Source organism: Hypanus sabinus, chromosome 22 (genome assembly GCF_030144855.1).
Source record: "Hypanus sabinus isolate sHypSab1 chromosome 22, sHypSab1.hap1, whole genome shotgun sequence".
Classification (NCBI taxonomy): domain Eukaryota; kingdom Metazoa; phylum Chordata; class Chondrichthyes; order Myliobatiformes; family Dasyatidae; genus Hypanus; species Hypanus sabinus.
The window spans coordinates 50693624-50709379 of record NC_082727.1 but is presented as its reverse complement, the minus strand read 5'-3'; the positions used below and the strand labels follow the sequence as shown (position 1 = coordinate 50709379).

Here is a 15756-nt window from a genome sequence, read left to right as displayed (position 1 = left end):
ATAACCAACACACAGGTAGCAAGATGACATTCTGGATGAGAACAAGGGACTCTGAAAAGTCGACAGACGAAGTGGCTCCACAACCACTCAGCAACTGTTTTGAAAATGAACACAATGCTCAGCTGGACTGTATCATCTCTTCCTATGAAGAGATTCCATCTTTCCAACGCTGCCTCTCATTGTTTCTCTATCCAAAGGAATATAATGACTGCTATAAAAGCTCAACCCCTGGCAACAGGATTCAACCAAACTCCACCCTGCCCTCCCTTGGAGTGGAAATATAACATCATGGCCAGAAGCAGATGTCAACCACACCCCTTCACCATTGCCCAGAAAAAAACAACCCACTGGGATTAGAGATGAATCAATGCAATCTGCCACTCCAGAGGTGCACACCAATTGCACAGCTGGAAGATGTAAATTTAGGAAAGCCTGAAATAAACAAAAAGTATTTTTCAACCCTATACAATAATGCAACATTTTAATATTATCACTGGTATTAGTTAAATAATGCAAGATCTTTAATTTTCACATAGATGTGGAGAGTAGTGTAGACACACGTGCAGGCAAAGAATAGCGTGTGCTGTCAGAAGGGATTAATTGGACTGGTCATGGGTAGGGAGAGGTATGCTGAAGAGTCTGGTCATAAGCTGCATTGTTCTAAACAGAGAAACATAGAAAACCTACAGCACAATACAGGCTCTTCGGCCCACAAAGTTGTGCCGGACATGTCCCTACCTTAAATATTACTAGGCTTACCTAGAACTCTCTATTTTACTAAGCTCCATGTGCCTATCTAAAAGCCTCTTAAAAGACCCTATCATATCCGTCTCCACCACCGTTGCTGGCAGCCCATTCCACACACTCACCACTCTCTGAGTATAAAACTTACCCCTGACATCTCCTCTGTACCTACTCCCTAGCACATTAAACCTGTGTCCTCTTGTGGCAACCATTTCAGCCCTGGGAAAAAGCCTCTGACTATCCACACGATCAATGCCTCTCATCATCTTATACACCTCTATCAGGTCACCTCTCATACTCCGTCACTCCAAGGAGGAAAGGCCAAGTTCACTCAATCTATTCTCTTAAGACATGCTCCCCAATCCAGGCAACGTAAATCTTCTCTGCACCCTTTCTACGGCTTCCACATCCTTCCTGTAGTGAGGTGACCAGAAGTGAGCACAGTACTCCAAGTAGGGTCTGACCAGGGTCCTATATAGCTGCAACATTACCTATCGGCTCCTAAATTCAATTCCACCTGCTGTGGGTCATACAAGACAGTGATAATAAATCTGATTCTGATTGAAGTTGCTTATTTTCTCAACAATATTGTTAACCAGTAAATCTAGCTTTTGTTTCAATAATTCAAAGCTCAAAGTAAATTTAATATCAAAGTGTAAGTAAAACCAACAGCGTTGGAAAACACAAGGATGTTGGAAATGCATGGAAAGAGAAGCAGAGTTAAAGTTTTCAAGTGATGCCCTTTGGTCAGATTCTTGTAAAAGGTAGAAGTCGAATTTGGGAGGCACCGAGAGAACAAAGAAAACATCATCTTTGGGATGGAGAACAAGAGAGACTGAATGAGAAAAAAATAGTCCAACGCAAGAGGATGAAGGCTTATTAAATGCAATTGTGCCATCTGCTCAGATGTAAATAATAAGGAGAGGATAGGGAACAGAAGAGAGCAAGAAGTGCTGGAATTATGGGATACAAAACACCACAGTTTCTAGAAATCCAAAATAAACGGTATGGCTGGAAATACCCATCAGATTACGCAGCATTTAGAGCATGAGAAGGCAAAAACTGAGGTAGTATTACAGGTTAGTGACATTTCATCAGAACAGGCCAGTTCATACAAGTACTAGAACATCTAGTTATCTGATATGCATGAATGTGTTGTAGAGTCACAGGGGCTAGAGCATTCCTCATTGGAAAAATGAAATCCTGTCACTTCACCTTATAATTGGCTTTGTTGGAACCGTGCAAGGGGACAAAAACAGAGGGGTCAGTTTGGAAGTGGGTGGCAACTCTGAACTTAGGGTCACCCAGTCTACATTTGGTTTCTCCATTTCAGGGGAAACCACATTAACAGCACCAAATGTAGTCCACAAAATTTGAAGTACAAATAAATTGCTGCTTTGCTTGGATGGAGAATTATGATCCCTCAATGGTGAGAATATTAGAAAGAAAAAAGCAGGTGTTGAATCTGCATTGCACTCATAGCAGACATGCAATTTTTTGTCACTGATTCTATTGTATTTTATTGTTCTATTGTGAATGCCTACAAGGAAATGAATCTCAAGGTCATATATAGTGACATACAGTATACGTACTTCAATAATAGATTTACTTTAAACACTGAACTTTGAAGAAATATAGTGCAGATGGATGCCTTTTTAATAAAAATATATACTTTTATAACAGTTTCTTTACACTTTTGGGGTAATGTTTTAACCCTGCTTTCATTTTCTCTCTATATTTCACCATATTTATGTTCAATCTATATTTTAATTAGAGAATTGTCAAAGGGAGGAGAAATTTTATCTCTAATGTATTTTACACAAATACACGCCCAAGGGTTAAACACTGGAATATGCCAGTCACTTTTATGTGGTACTTTTTGCACAATGATAGATGCAGGATGTTCTTCTATAAAATCACAGCTTGTTTTTTGCTGATGGATGGAACTGATAAGTTTCTGAATATCATCACGTAGCAAACCATTTGTAGCATTATATTGGCTGCCTGTGCATTTAACCACAATGTTTTCATCCGAATCCCTAATGTGTTTGTCAATTCACACTAAATTTTTGTCATAATTTTTTAAAATTTAGGTCATGATTCAGATACACAAAGCTTGTTTATTTCTTAATAATGTTTAGGAAATGATTGTATTTCTCTTTTGGCTGATCTACCATCAAAAGTACAATTCTAAAGTCCTCAAACTTATCTCAAAATTCTTACAATCTCCACAGCAGATTGTTCAAATGCTTGTTTGGCAACATTATCAAACTAATCCAGTTTTATGTTAACTGTAAAGCAAAACCTCCAAGTTGCTTTCATGCACTAGACACAATGAACTACTACATGCTTCAAGATGAGTCTGGGTATACGCTGCAGATGTTACAGAAGGAGGCAGTCTTTGTGATGAAGAAATGGTTTTTTGATGAAGAAGAGATGGTTTTGAGAGTTAAACAAGCTGTCAGACTTATGAGCTATTTGAATAACCTTGGGAAACAGGAGAGGCTAGAATTAGTGGTGAAGGCACAGAGTTTGCAGTAGATTTAAACATAATAAATTCAGCAGGATTGTTCATTAGCCAGCGTGATGCTCAGATTTGCTGCCTAACTAGGCTTACTTTTTCCAAATCCAAATTTGAATGAAAATTCTGGTTGATTGAACTACACACATATACAGTGAATTCCTGTTAATTGGACCATCAGTTAATCGGGGCAGGGGCTTATTTAGAATAACTGTAAAAGAATAAAAGCTAATCGAGAAAACAGCCACGATTCCTTTCACTTATTTAGGACACTATGCCACTTAATTGGGGCAGTAAACTGTGGCCAGAACAGTTTCTAACTAGTGTCAGTCATGTGCTTTTGCCTGGCACGAGACACTATACCGTGCTTACAGCTAACAGTTTTTAAAAAACTGCATCAGTTGCGTGTGTGAGTGTGTTCAGAAAGCAGTGATTTTTGTCATATAGTTGGTGAGAAATAAGCAGTAAGACAATTCAAAATTGTTTTGCTCACTGCAGTTTCGAACGTTCAGGCATGAAGATGCCAGAAACAGCCAGCAGTGAAAATGAAATAACTTCACTGCTTCAGTAGGCTAGGACCTACTGTTGTAACAATCACCTTGAATGTTACAATGAAAATGAAGATTTGGAAGATGCACACAACGAAAGCATTGTATAAAGGCAGTCCATTATCTGTACTAGGTGTCTGTGCTGATTTTGTTCATTTACATCAGTCAAAAGAACACAGCAGGCTCCTCTTGATTAATTCCTCCACTGATAATTATTAGGAACAAATGCACAGTTTTAGAATAGTGTAGTAGTATAGGCAGTGGTCTAATTTGTTTTGTATTTCATTGAAATACACAATTTGTTGCTCAATTAAACAGCAGTTTGCCTTTATTATACATTTCTATTTCCATGAAACTTCAGCTAATTGGGCAAGCCACTTAATTGGGCCAAAATGTACTGGTCCCGATGTGTCCCCATTAACCAGAATCCACTATAGTTGCTCATAGAACAGCAGGGCAAATTCAACAGGTTATGTAACTGTCTGCATGCATAGACATCCACAGTATTGGAACCAGAATAGGCCTTTCAATTATATAATCTTACTTTAGTATTCTGTTAGATTAGGGCTGATCCGAACATCAAATGCTTTCATCCAGCTTGGTTCCTTACCCTTATATCCTTGTTAGCTCTCTTGCTTAAAGAAGTGTCACCCTGTTTTGAAATATTTTATTGATCTAACTTCAACCAATTCTTGTAGTGAGAGTTCCAGATATTCATTAACATGAATAAAAAGCTTTGTCTAATATCAATGGTAAGAGGAAGCTCCAGCTTTAAGGTCATTCTCCCTCTTTGTTCTGGATCTTTGACCAAAGACATAATTTCTTCCCCATTATTCTATAAAACCCTTTAATCATTGAATTAGATTACCTGCTCCTCCAAGAGGACCACAACCTTGTTGTGGTTGGGGGCTTGTGTGCCTCAATGACCCAGAGAGCTATGCTCGCTGGAGTCAGGGCCTTGTGGTTTGGCTCTTGGTCGGATCACGCATGCCAAAAGGTCAAAGGGTAGAGACAGACTAAGAGTGTCCCAACAGTCCTCCACATTCGGGGGTTCAGCTCAAGGTTAACAACCCTGACTAGTCAAACAAAATTGTTACAGAAAAAGTAATGAAGAATCATTCTACACCTGAGTGTGACAGTATTCCTGAGCCTTCATCTGAGACTGAGGCTGATAGTAGTGAAAATGGGCAGGAAGCTACTGGCTTGATGAAGGAAGCCCAAGAATAAAATTGGTTTCTGGAAGGAGAGACAGAGATGGAGGACCTTCGTTGCTGCCCTAAATGTCAGTGGTGTAACTGGCCGTAAGTAAGTTTACGAGTTGAATATGGAATGCTCTCCATTCATGTGAATATAGTTTTCATGTGGTATGACACCAAGAACTGAGCACATTACTCCACATGAAATCTAACTAGAGTTCAATACAGTTGTAACACTTTCCAGCCCTTTGAAATACAGTCCACTTGAGATAAAGGCTGACATTTCATTACTTTTTAAATTTATTTTTGTCCAGTAGAATAGCTTCAACAACTTCTCTGTTGAGTTCAGTGTTCCCAAATGTTTATCTTTCTTGGATGGAACATAATTTCCCACACCTGATCTCCACCTTCCAGCTTCTCCCACACCTGATCTCCACGCTCCAGTTTGTCCTGTACCTGGTCTCCACCTTCCAGCTTCTCCCACACCTGATCTCCACCTTCCAGTTTGTCCTGTACCTGATCTCCACGCTCCAGTTTGTCCTGTACCTGGTCTCCACCTTCCAGCTTCTCCCACACCTGATCTCCACGCTCCAGTTTGTCCTGTACCTGGTCTCCACCTTCCAGCTTCTCCCACACCTGACCTTCACCCTCCAGTTTGTCCTGTACCTGATCTCCACCTTCCAGCTTCTCCCACACCTGATCTCCACGCTCCAGCTTGTCCTGTACCTGATCTCCACCTTCCAGCTTCTCCCACACCTGATCTCCACGCTCCAGCTTGTCCTGTACCTGATCTCCACATTCCAGCTTCTCCCACACCTGATCTCCACATTCCAGCTTCTCCCACACCTGACCTTCACCCTCCAGTTTGTCCTGTACCTGATCTCCACCTTCCAGCTTCTGCCACACCTGATCTCCACGCTCCAGTTTGTCCTGTACCTGATCTCCACCTTCCAGCTTCTCCCACACCTGATCTCCACGCTCCAGCTTGTCCTGTACCTGATCTCCACCTTCCAGCTTCTCCCACACCTGATCTCCACGCTCCAGTTTGTCCTGTACCTGGTCTCCACCTTCCAGCTTCTCCCACACCTGATCTCCACATTCCAGCTTCTCCCACACCTGACCTTCACCCTCCAGTTTGTCCTGTACCTGATCTCCACATTCCAGCTTCTCCCTCACCTGACCTTCACCCTCCAGTTTGTCCTGTACCTGATCTCCACCTTCTAGCTTCTCCCACACCTGATCTCCAGGCTCCAGCTTGTCCTGTACCTGATCTCCACATTCCAGCTTCTCCCACACCTGACCTTCACCCTCCAGTTTGTCCTGTACCTGATCTTTACATTTCAGCTTCTCTTGTACCTGATCTCCAACCTCCAGCTTCTCCCACACCCGATCTTTACCTTCCAGCTTCTTCCACTCCCAATCCTCACCTTCCAGCATCTCCTACATGCAGCCTTCACTTTCCAGCTTCTTCCATACCTGATCCTCACCTTCCAGCTTCTCCCATACTCGATCTCCACCTTCCAGCTTCTGCCACTCCCAATCTTCACCTTCCAGCTTCTCCCACATGAAATCTTCACCTACCAGTTTCTTCCACATGCTATCTTCATCTACCAGCTTCTCCCATACGCGATCTCCACCTTCCAGCTTCTCCCAAGCCCAATCTTCACCTTCCAGCCTCTCCCATACTCAATCGTCACCTTCCAGCTTCTCTCACATGAAATCTTCACCTACCAGCTTCTCCCACATGCAATCTTCATCTACCAGCTTCTCCCATACTCCATCTGCACCTTCCAGCTTCTCCCACACCTGATCTCTACACTCCAGCTTCTCCTGTATCCAAGCTCCACCTTCTAGCATTTATTGCTCACTTAATCCAGCTATGTACCTTTGCTCCACTGTACACTATTAATTGTGTCACTTAATACAGTTCCACCAGCAAAGTGGAAAAGACAGCTCCCTATTTCTTCATCTACGTCAGCTACAACTTCGTTTGAAAGCTACAACTCAGTACTGTTCCAAGGGGCACTCTCCATGTGCTGACTAACTACTTCAACAAATAAAAACAATGTTCCAAGTTTCATTTGAATGTAACTCTGACTGTTAAAGGTAAAAGATATCAAGACTTCCATACTTCAAATGTGTATTATATTGATGCCTTATGTGCCTTACTACTAGGTAGAGAATATTTATTAACCTCTAAACTGTAGACAGTCTTGCTACTTAATAATCAGAATAGTTTTCCTTGAAAGGCAGCGAGACATAATTTCCTGAAAAATAAGCAACAATTAATATAATGAATAGTAAACTTAAAATGCATAAAATCTGCTGAGGTTAGATTTGGCTTCATGTTCTCCCTCGTGAAAATTAGCACATTTCAGCGAAATAGACTGTGTCTGATATTGAACATTAATATATCGACACTGAGATTTTGTCCAAAGGCAATGACTCATTTTGCCCAACTAAGCATTATTTAATATTCTGCAGATAAACAATCTAATCTTAAAAGTCCAGCAAATTACTCTAAAAGATGTTAGAAAGATATTAAATGTACATGACAATGATTGTATCTACTTGATTCCACTATGAATCGTTATTTATGAAGCATTAAGCATAGGCCACTTTGTCATGTGAGAAACAGGAAAAATAAAGATGCCGACCTTTCCATGAAGGTTGCCGGATTGTTCCTGGTGATCTCCATCCAGGAGGTAAGGAACGACTTGCTCATATTGTTGCAGCTGCTTTAGATGGTCCTGTTGCCTAGGCGATGACAATTTACTGGACAAAATATTGCCTGTAAGTACATCATTATTATTAAAGATGAGGAAATGGACCATGCTCCCATATGTACTATAATGTGGCAAACTTGTTCAGATACATTTATGTGTCATAAGGGGAAAATATAAAGGTATACTTTGCAGCAGTAGCTACAGAATATTAAGTGCTGCTACAACAAAGATTTGGCAAGCAAAAAAACAATGTCTTGGCTTTCCCCATTGCATCCCTGAATAAAGCTAAACCTGGTTCAACAGGATGATGCTTAGGATAAAGGGAACTGTCCTGTTTGACTAAACAGACTAGGCAGCTTTGCCCCAGAGCTTAGAAGAGAAATGGCATCATTGAGACACAGAAATCTGTAACAGGGATTAGTAGGGATGATGTTTCCCCTGATAGACTGTCTGGAACTAGGAGACCCCAGCTCAGAAATAAAGGTCAGTACTACAGAAGTGAGACAAGGAACTACCTATCCACTTGGGCTTTGAACTGTAGGATTAGCAGTCCCTGAAAGCTGCAGAGGTTCAGTCACTTAAAAACAGAGATTGGTTAAAGTTTGGAGAGTGGGGGATAGGGGGATATTGGGTCAGTCTAGGTAAGTGATGCTGTGGTAAAAGATCAGCCATGATTTTACTGAACCTCACAGCAAATACAAGGGTCTGAAAAGTCTTCTCCTGCTTCAGATTTATATTCTGTTCCTGAACATTCGAGCTCAGGGCATTGAACAACTATACATGCAATTGTCTTTCTAGTTACTTTAAGCAATATTGCAAGTGTTTTTTTTTTCTTGATATGATTAATAGATGTCTTTATTTATTCATTTTTATGGATCTGGTCTTCGTTGATTATGCTGGCATTCATTGCTATACCTTGAATTAGCCTTTAGAAGGTGGCAGTGATCTATGCACTTGGACCATGCAATCTTCCTGGTAAAGCTTCTCCCACAGTCCAGACTTTAGGACAACAAATTATTTCCAAATCAGGGTCGTGTGCAACCTGGAAGGGAGACTGTAATCGGAGCTGTTCTAGTGCCCTTGAAACCTCTGTGGTAGATGTCAAGGTTTGGAAGGTGCTGAACTTACATAGACAAGACACCAGGTTGGAAAAAATCATCGTGGACATTACCCACCCAGAAAACTGGCTTTTCTGAATGCTCCCTTCTGAAAAGTACTATAGGTCTATTAAAACAAAAGCTTTGCACGATCTTAAGAGTTTCTTCCCCCAGGCTGTTAATCTGATCAACCATTCTAATTAGCCCCCCCCCCACCCCCTCTATTACCACAGTCACTACAAGGTGCAGTAAATACTTTAAACCACCATTTATAATGCTATGTACATTGTAAGTACAAGCTGGTATTTATATATTTATGTATACAGTATGTTATTCCATATCTGTACTTCTAACAATATGTTTATATAATCCTTCACTCTGTATAATCATTGAATGTTGTTTTTTTGCATGTAGTACCAACACACCACAGCAATTTCCTAATACATGTAAATATACATGGGAAATAATGCTGATCTGTGATTTTATTTTTTAATGGAACACTCTTTATTGTCACAGGGAATGAATGTTTAGAGTGTGAGTTTGGTACCAGTGGGCGCTTTGTCCTGGATAGTTTCAAATATCGTCGAGGGGATATGATATTGTATCTTACTCCAGGCAGATACCTTGTAAATGGAGGAACGGCACTGGAGTTTCAAGAGGAGCACTATTGGCCACAAGATTCTCAGCCTCCAACCTATTTTTCATGCTTTGATACTTATGTGGCTGATCTGATTGATTCCTGGTCAAGGTATTGTTGGTGGGGAACTCGAATGTGGTAATACCACTGCATAGCAAGGATAGGTGGTGATAGGACCCTCTGGTTGGGAATGGTCAATGTCAATATAAGTCCCATATGATTGTTGTCTAAACCCTGCTGCAGGCTGGCAACCATTGCTTTATTTAACAAGGAGTTGTGAATGGAACTGAACATTGTGAAATCATCGGCCATCATCCCCATTTCCCACCCTACAATGGAAGGAAGATCGTGAATGCAGCAGCTACAGATACTTGAGTGTAAGGTACTCCTCTGATTCTTGAGCTGGGATGATTGACCTACAGTCACAAATATCTTCCTTTGCACAAGGTTTGAATCCAACCTGTGGGGTACTTTCCTCTGATTCACAGTTACTTCAGTTTTACCGAAGTTCTTTGTTGTTTCAACAACGTTACCATTAGGTTCTTGAACAAACCTGAAAAATTCCTAACACTACCTAGGACTGTATTTCTTTTCTTCTCTTTCAATTTGTACAATCATTATTGTGTTTATTTTAGTTCATTTGTTGAGTAAGTTATGTTAATTTAAGTCTATATTAATTTATGTTCTCATGTTTGTAATGTTTTGTGCTGCTCCAAAAAACTAACTTTCATGGTGTTTATATCCTGAGTATATCTACTTTTAACAAAAATCTTAAACTTGAAACTTGAGCATGTGTAACTGACCAAGCGCTGCCTTAATGTGAACGTCTGTCACTCTCATCTCAATTTGCAAAGGACAAAAGTAATAAATTCTGCACCAAGTGGCTTCATTGCTCGTTACATCCCAAGTGAAATATTCTATCAATTAATTATAGATGATATTTTTAAAAAATACTGCAGATGATGAAAATCTAAAATAAAAATAAAATGCTGGAAATACTTAGCAGGCGAGGCTGCATCTGTGGGAAGAAAAACAGAGTTGAGATCAAAGACCCTTCAGCAGAATTGACAATGAGTCCTCAAGCTAAAACTTTTTCACTTCCCTCAGATTTGGCCTGATTGGCTGAGTATTTCCAGCATTTTTGTTTTTATGTGCAGGAGATGGTTTGCAATGTAGAGATGTGCTATACAGAGGCTCTGCAAAGTGGCACAGAACAAGGCAGAATATGAAGGGAGGATCATCATTCTGCAGCACTTTTACCTGCATCATTGTGAGAGAACTTTTAGTTTCAAGTTTAATTATCATTCAACCATCGATGAATATAGCCAAATGAGATAGCTTTCCTCCGGGGCCAAAATGTAAAAGGTATTACCAACAGCTCACAGCGCACTGCACATAGCACATGTGGTTATGATTTCAGAAAAACATAGTCCCAAACAGAAATATAATAATAACATAACCCACAGGAAGGGCCAATTTCCACGCCCCTTCCCCAACCCAGTATGAAATCCAGCAGTACGCTGCTGGCTCCAGCATCCCCTTCACCAGCACCCGCAACAGGTGACTCCAAAACATGAGGGGCTTGTCCACACAAACACCGAGGCAATGAAGTTCCTCATCCGTCAGTCTCGCCAATAACCCAGAGAACTGGACTTGCAGTATTACCACTGTCATGAGTAAGCCAACAGCATCTGGTATTCCCAGTAACCAGGGCTGAGCCTGCTTAGCCTCCGAAACTGGACAAGCTTGGGCATTTTCCGGCTAGTTTGGCTGTAGATATCGGCCCCATTACTGAGGAAGAAGATCATGTACTCAATATAAGTCCAGAAACATAATCCGTCATATTTATGTCGAATGCCCTGAAACCACCTTTTGCTTGACATATTTAATTAATTATGTAGAGTTCATACCATAGAAAAAAGTCTGGGATAAAAAGCTTAGAAATGCTTTCAAAGGGAAAGAATGCTTTTAAAGGGAAATTAAAGCATATGAGCAAAAACAGATACCCTGAAAGGCAAAACGATGAGGTACCTGAAATGGAAAGAGAGTCACGTGGACTATAAACAACAAAATACATCTGAAAGGCTTGTTTCTCGTCCAAGTAAAAAAAAACTATGGAACTTTTGGAAAGGTTTAGCTGGTCTTTCATTTTACTGCCCTTTCTGGGTCTTGTTGCAAACCATTAACTGCTGGGTTTCCTATTTTGTCTTTGTGTCAAAACTTCAAAAATAATTAATTGACCGGAAAAAGCTAAGGGACAATTTGAGTCAGGAAATGTGTTACCCAAGTGCAAACTATTTTGTTTTCTTTTGTTTTGGTATTACATTGGGAACAGATAATCTGTCCAACTAGCAGAAGACATACAATTTAGGAAGGTCCATAAATCAGAAAAAGGAAAATACAGCATTCAAAAACATAGTGGCTAACATTTTACAGATAGTTTGACATAATAATCAATATTAGTCATGAGTTAGTTAGTGGGATTCTTCCCTCGTGGTCAAATAATTGTTTATCCAGGTCCTACTCCAGAAATTTGAGTAATAAAGTAATACTGTGGGAGTAAAGCAACTGTTTAATTTTTTCCAATGCATTACTTAGCTGAAACCTTGATTGATAGGTGATAATAAATGTTCTCAAGCTAAGCAAAGAAATTCTTCTGGTGTTTTGGTCAACACTTATTATTTAATCAATATCAATAAATTGGCTTTGGATTAATTTAGATAGGACCTAAGATGTGGTGATGCAACATGCGATAAATTCACACCAGTTGCTTCCAAAGTCCATTTGCATGATTTCAACACAAAGTCAGCATTGTCCATTGGAGATCCATTAGCAACCACATCTACTCCAACTTGTATATCATTCTTAATGCAGCAAAGGATCTCAAGGTCATGAAACAGAGATCAGTCAGAATGTTATCGTCTTGAAGGGGTTAAAAAGAAACTAACAGGCAACTAATAGAGAAATATAAGATGACTACAAAACATAAAAACAAGAATGGTGAGGATGAGAAACAGTTTCTTCTCCCAGGCGGTTAGGCTTCCGAACTCCCAGCCACATTGTAATCAAAGTGCCACTGATTAATCTGTTCCATACCGTACAATATTTAATCTTAATGCACTTTAGTTTGTTATTTTATCCTTACCTTCATATTGTGTGTTCACTCTGGTTCGAAGAACGTCTCGTTTCTATATACATTACTTGGTTATATACAGAATATAAATGTATGTAGTTAAATGGAAATAACCCTCATTTGATTTGGCTTGACAAAATTAATACTGAGGAACTGCTTAACCGTGAACCAAACCAGCATAAGTGTGATAAATGAATGGGACTTTGTTAGAGCTAAGATAAAGACAGAGAATTTAAAATGAAGTGAAATTTACAGAGAATAGAATAGGTAGGTGAAAGTATTAAAGTGGTCATGAGTAGATAATGACTGTGAACTTCATCTCTGTTTTTTTCTGGGATGTTAATGAATCTGGATTGGTTCCAATAAGGCATCCAAAGCATACCAGAACATTTTGGCCAAGTGTAGTATTCCACTGCAGCACTTGTGCCATGCAAGGTACCCATTTCTCTCATCCTAATGGTCAGTTACTCACACCTGCAGATCCAATCAAAGCCAATCGCACATTTTGTACCAATGTTTAATCAGCCTGCAGTTTCTCTCAGAAAGAAGTGCGGTATAGGGACAGGATTAAAGTCAGGGAAGTAGAGAAGTAAGTAATTACTGCATGCAAATTGTTTAGAGGTACAACTAAAATGTGAGAAGGATGATTATCACCTTCTATTCATTCAGGACCAATACAGATCTTAGTATTAGTCTCTAAGATAATTGCCGGCTGTCTCTATTCACTTATCAGTTAGATGCTACTGCCAACAACTGGATGCTATCTTTACCTGTAGGTGAGTGTTAGACAACACCATGCAATACCTGGAGGGCGACACAGCTTTTGGTTGAATATTTAGAGGCATGAATGCAGTCTATGAATGTGAATTATACTTTTAGTCTTAATCGTATGAAATACTGTTGGCAGATGTCTAATGAGATGATGGGTTGACCATAAGATATTGAGTAACCCTAAAGGAACAGGATATCTGAAATAAAAACAGAAAATGCTGAAGACATTACCCCTAGCAAGGCAGCTAATATTTCATGATGACTCTTCATTAATAGCTTCTGTTCTGATTTTTCCTTATGTTAGATGATTTCAAGTTAGTCCGAATCTTTTTAAACATTGTAAAGCATGAATTAGGTGGTGGCATGGAGATGTCTCTACCAAAGGAGGTGTAAGGCACTCCTTCCCTCTGCTAGCCTGCAGGTCACCCTTGGGCAAGGTGTAGCACCTGCTTAGCCCCCCACCCCCGAACAGGGTCACTTGAAACCATGGGTGCAGGCAGTGGATGGTTGTATGACCAGCCGGTGCATATCACAAGTCCTGGTCATGTGACCTCTGGGGCCTGGCAGACAATCACTGGAAAGTATTGATAAGGGCTGCGGTCACTTGCCTTGTAAAAACACTGCCCAGAAGAAGGCAATGGCAAATTTTTCTACAGAAGTGGTTTGCCAAGAACTATCATCATTACGGGGACCATGATCGGCCACCACATACGACACAGCACAATCTGGTGATAATGATGGCTGAATACACTGCACTTTATCTCTACAATCAAATTCCAACACCAGTTCATGGAATGTAAGAAAAAACCTGCATTTAGATAGCACCTTTTTCAACATTTTTGCTCTGCCAGCTCTAACGAGATTGGATAGCTATAATTTAATTCCATTATCAAGAAGCAATTAGCTTACATTGACAATCTGAGTCAGAAGGAATTGATAGCAGTTGATTTAGAAATTTGCAAGTATTATACTGAGGATTTTTAAGTACTGTCATAAAATCCCTCCCATGCTGTATCTAAACTAGAATAATTACAAGTTTACATCGTGTGGGAGTGCAAAATGCTTTATTTCCCATTCCCCATAAACTTTACTAGTTTGAATGTAAAAATAAAATAAAAAGTTTGATCTGCTAATCAGATTACCAATTTCTAGTTTGGCAAAGTGGGTCACTCTCGACCCAGACTCACCACCCACATTACCTGCATGCCTGCATTTTCTTTATCTGGATGTGAGCTCACCAACACCCCATCACCATAATTCATCCCCCATGGGCATCAGCAATGCAGAGCAAGCTTTAAGCGGTAAGACCTAGCACCACTTCAATGCCCTGACTACCTGTGACACTTACCTGAGAGATATATCTTTTAAATATTCAGATTTTAAATATTTTACAAAAATGTTTAAATCACTTTGAAAGCTAAACCATAAAGTTAATTACAAGTACATTAAAAACAATAAACTTTTTAAACATTACAATAAAATAATTTACCTCTAAGTTACATGGTTAACAAACCCAGTCAATTGAATGGGGCCATGCCTGCTATGCTAGCTCTCTACAGGGCAATGCTGAGGGCCTTATGCAAAGACTGTCCCTTCAGCAAGTTATTACTCTGCCGATGGACTCAACAAAGGAGTCAGCGTGTGATCTTCAGAGTGTTTCAGGACTCCCTTTCTATCAGTCAGCAAGTTTCAGCCCAATGTGACTGTGTACACACAAAGAAATCTGTAAATCTCTTCTGAGTATGTCTAATTTAATCAGATAGGATTTGTAAATAAGCATTGTGCCCTTATTTTAGACTACATGATGGCCTCTGCTTGACAGCTATCAGCTACTGCATTTAAAAGGAATGGCATTTAAATGTTTGTTTATTTATTGATTGAGATACAGTGCAGAGTCGGCTACTCGGGCCCTTTGCCTGACTCTCCACCAGTTTAATCCCAGCCTAATTACTGGACAATTTACAATGACAAATTAACCTACCAACTGGTATGTCTTTGAACTGTGAGAGGAAACCAGAGAAGTCCCAGGAAACCCCAGGAAATGCAGTCATGGGGAGAGCATACAAACTCCTTACAGGCAGCAGTGGGTATTGAACCCTTGTCGTTGATACTGTAGAGCATTCTGCTAACCACTATGCCACTAAGCTTTAGTCATTGTCTGATGCTCAATTCACATCACTTCTTTACAATTTATTTAAATCAAATAAAAAAAGTTACATTTAAAGCAATTTCAATACCTCTGCACATTATTGTCAGATATTAGTTAATAAGACCAAAATTTACAGAGTACTTATCTTTATTAAACAAAGCAATTTCTAATAAAATAGTAAAGGAATTAGACATTAAGTAATCTACAGAGATAAATAAAATAACTGTTCACTTG

The 15756-nt window shown here is 39.8% G+C and overlaps 2 protein-coding genes across 4 annotated transcripts in view; both read right to left on the bottom strand.

Moving 5' to 3' along the window:
* LOC132379600 (disintegrin and metalloproteinase domain-containing protein 12-like) overlaps positions 1 to 15756 on the bottom strand; it is a 364937-nt gene that overhangs the window by 288925 nt on the left and 60256 nt on the right. The window contains exon 2 of one of the 2 annotated variants that reach the window (XM_059947703.1): positions 7667 to 7800. The exons of the other annotated variant lie outside the window; for it this stretch is intronic. Within the exon in view, the coding sequence (XP_059803686.1) occupies positions 7667 to 7800 (134 nt within the window). The remainder of the gene's footprint in view (positions 1 to 7666; positions 7801 to 15756) is intronic. 2 annotated transcript variants of the gene reach the window in all.
* Positions 4958 to 7612, bottom strand: LOC132379783 (golgin subfamily A member 6-like protein 22). Of its 2 annotated transcripts, none has more exons than XM_059948067.1 (2): positions 5537 to 7612; positions 4958 to 5506 (listed from the first exon to the last, which is right to left on the bottom strand). In XM_059948067.1, the coding sequence occupies exons 1-2, from the start codon at positions 6444 to 6446 to the stop codon at positions 5355 to 5357; spliced, it is 1062 nt and encodes a 353-aa protein (XP_059804050.1). In that variant the 5' UTR covers positions 6447 to 7612; the 3' UTR covers positions 4958 to 5354. The 2 variants fall into 2 exon arrangements, with proteins under 2 accessions (XP_059804050.1, XP_059804051.1); XM_059948068.1 differs by having other exon boundaries at positions 4958 to 5585; positions 5616 to 7612.

Bases quoted from the DNA above. Each gene is read 5' to 3' on its own strand.
- LOC132379783 (XM_059948067.1), bottom strand. From the start codon at position 6,446: ATGCTGGAAGGTGAGGATTGGGAGTGGAAGAAGCTGGAAGGTAAAGAT. The intron at 5,507-5,536 runs GTGGAGATCAGG...ACAAACTGGAAG, and splicing joins GGTACAGGACAAACTGGAGC to GTGGAGATCAGGTGTGGGAG.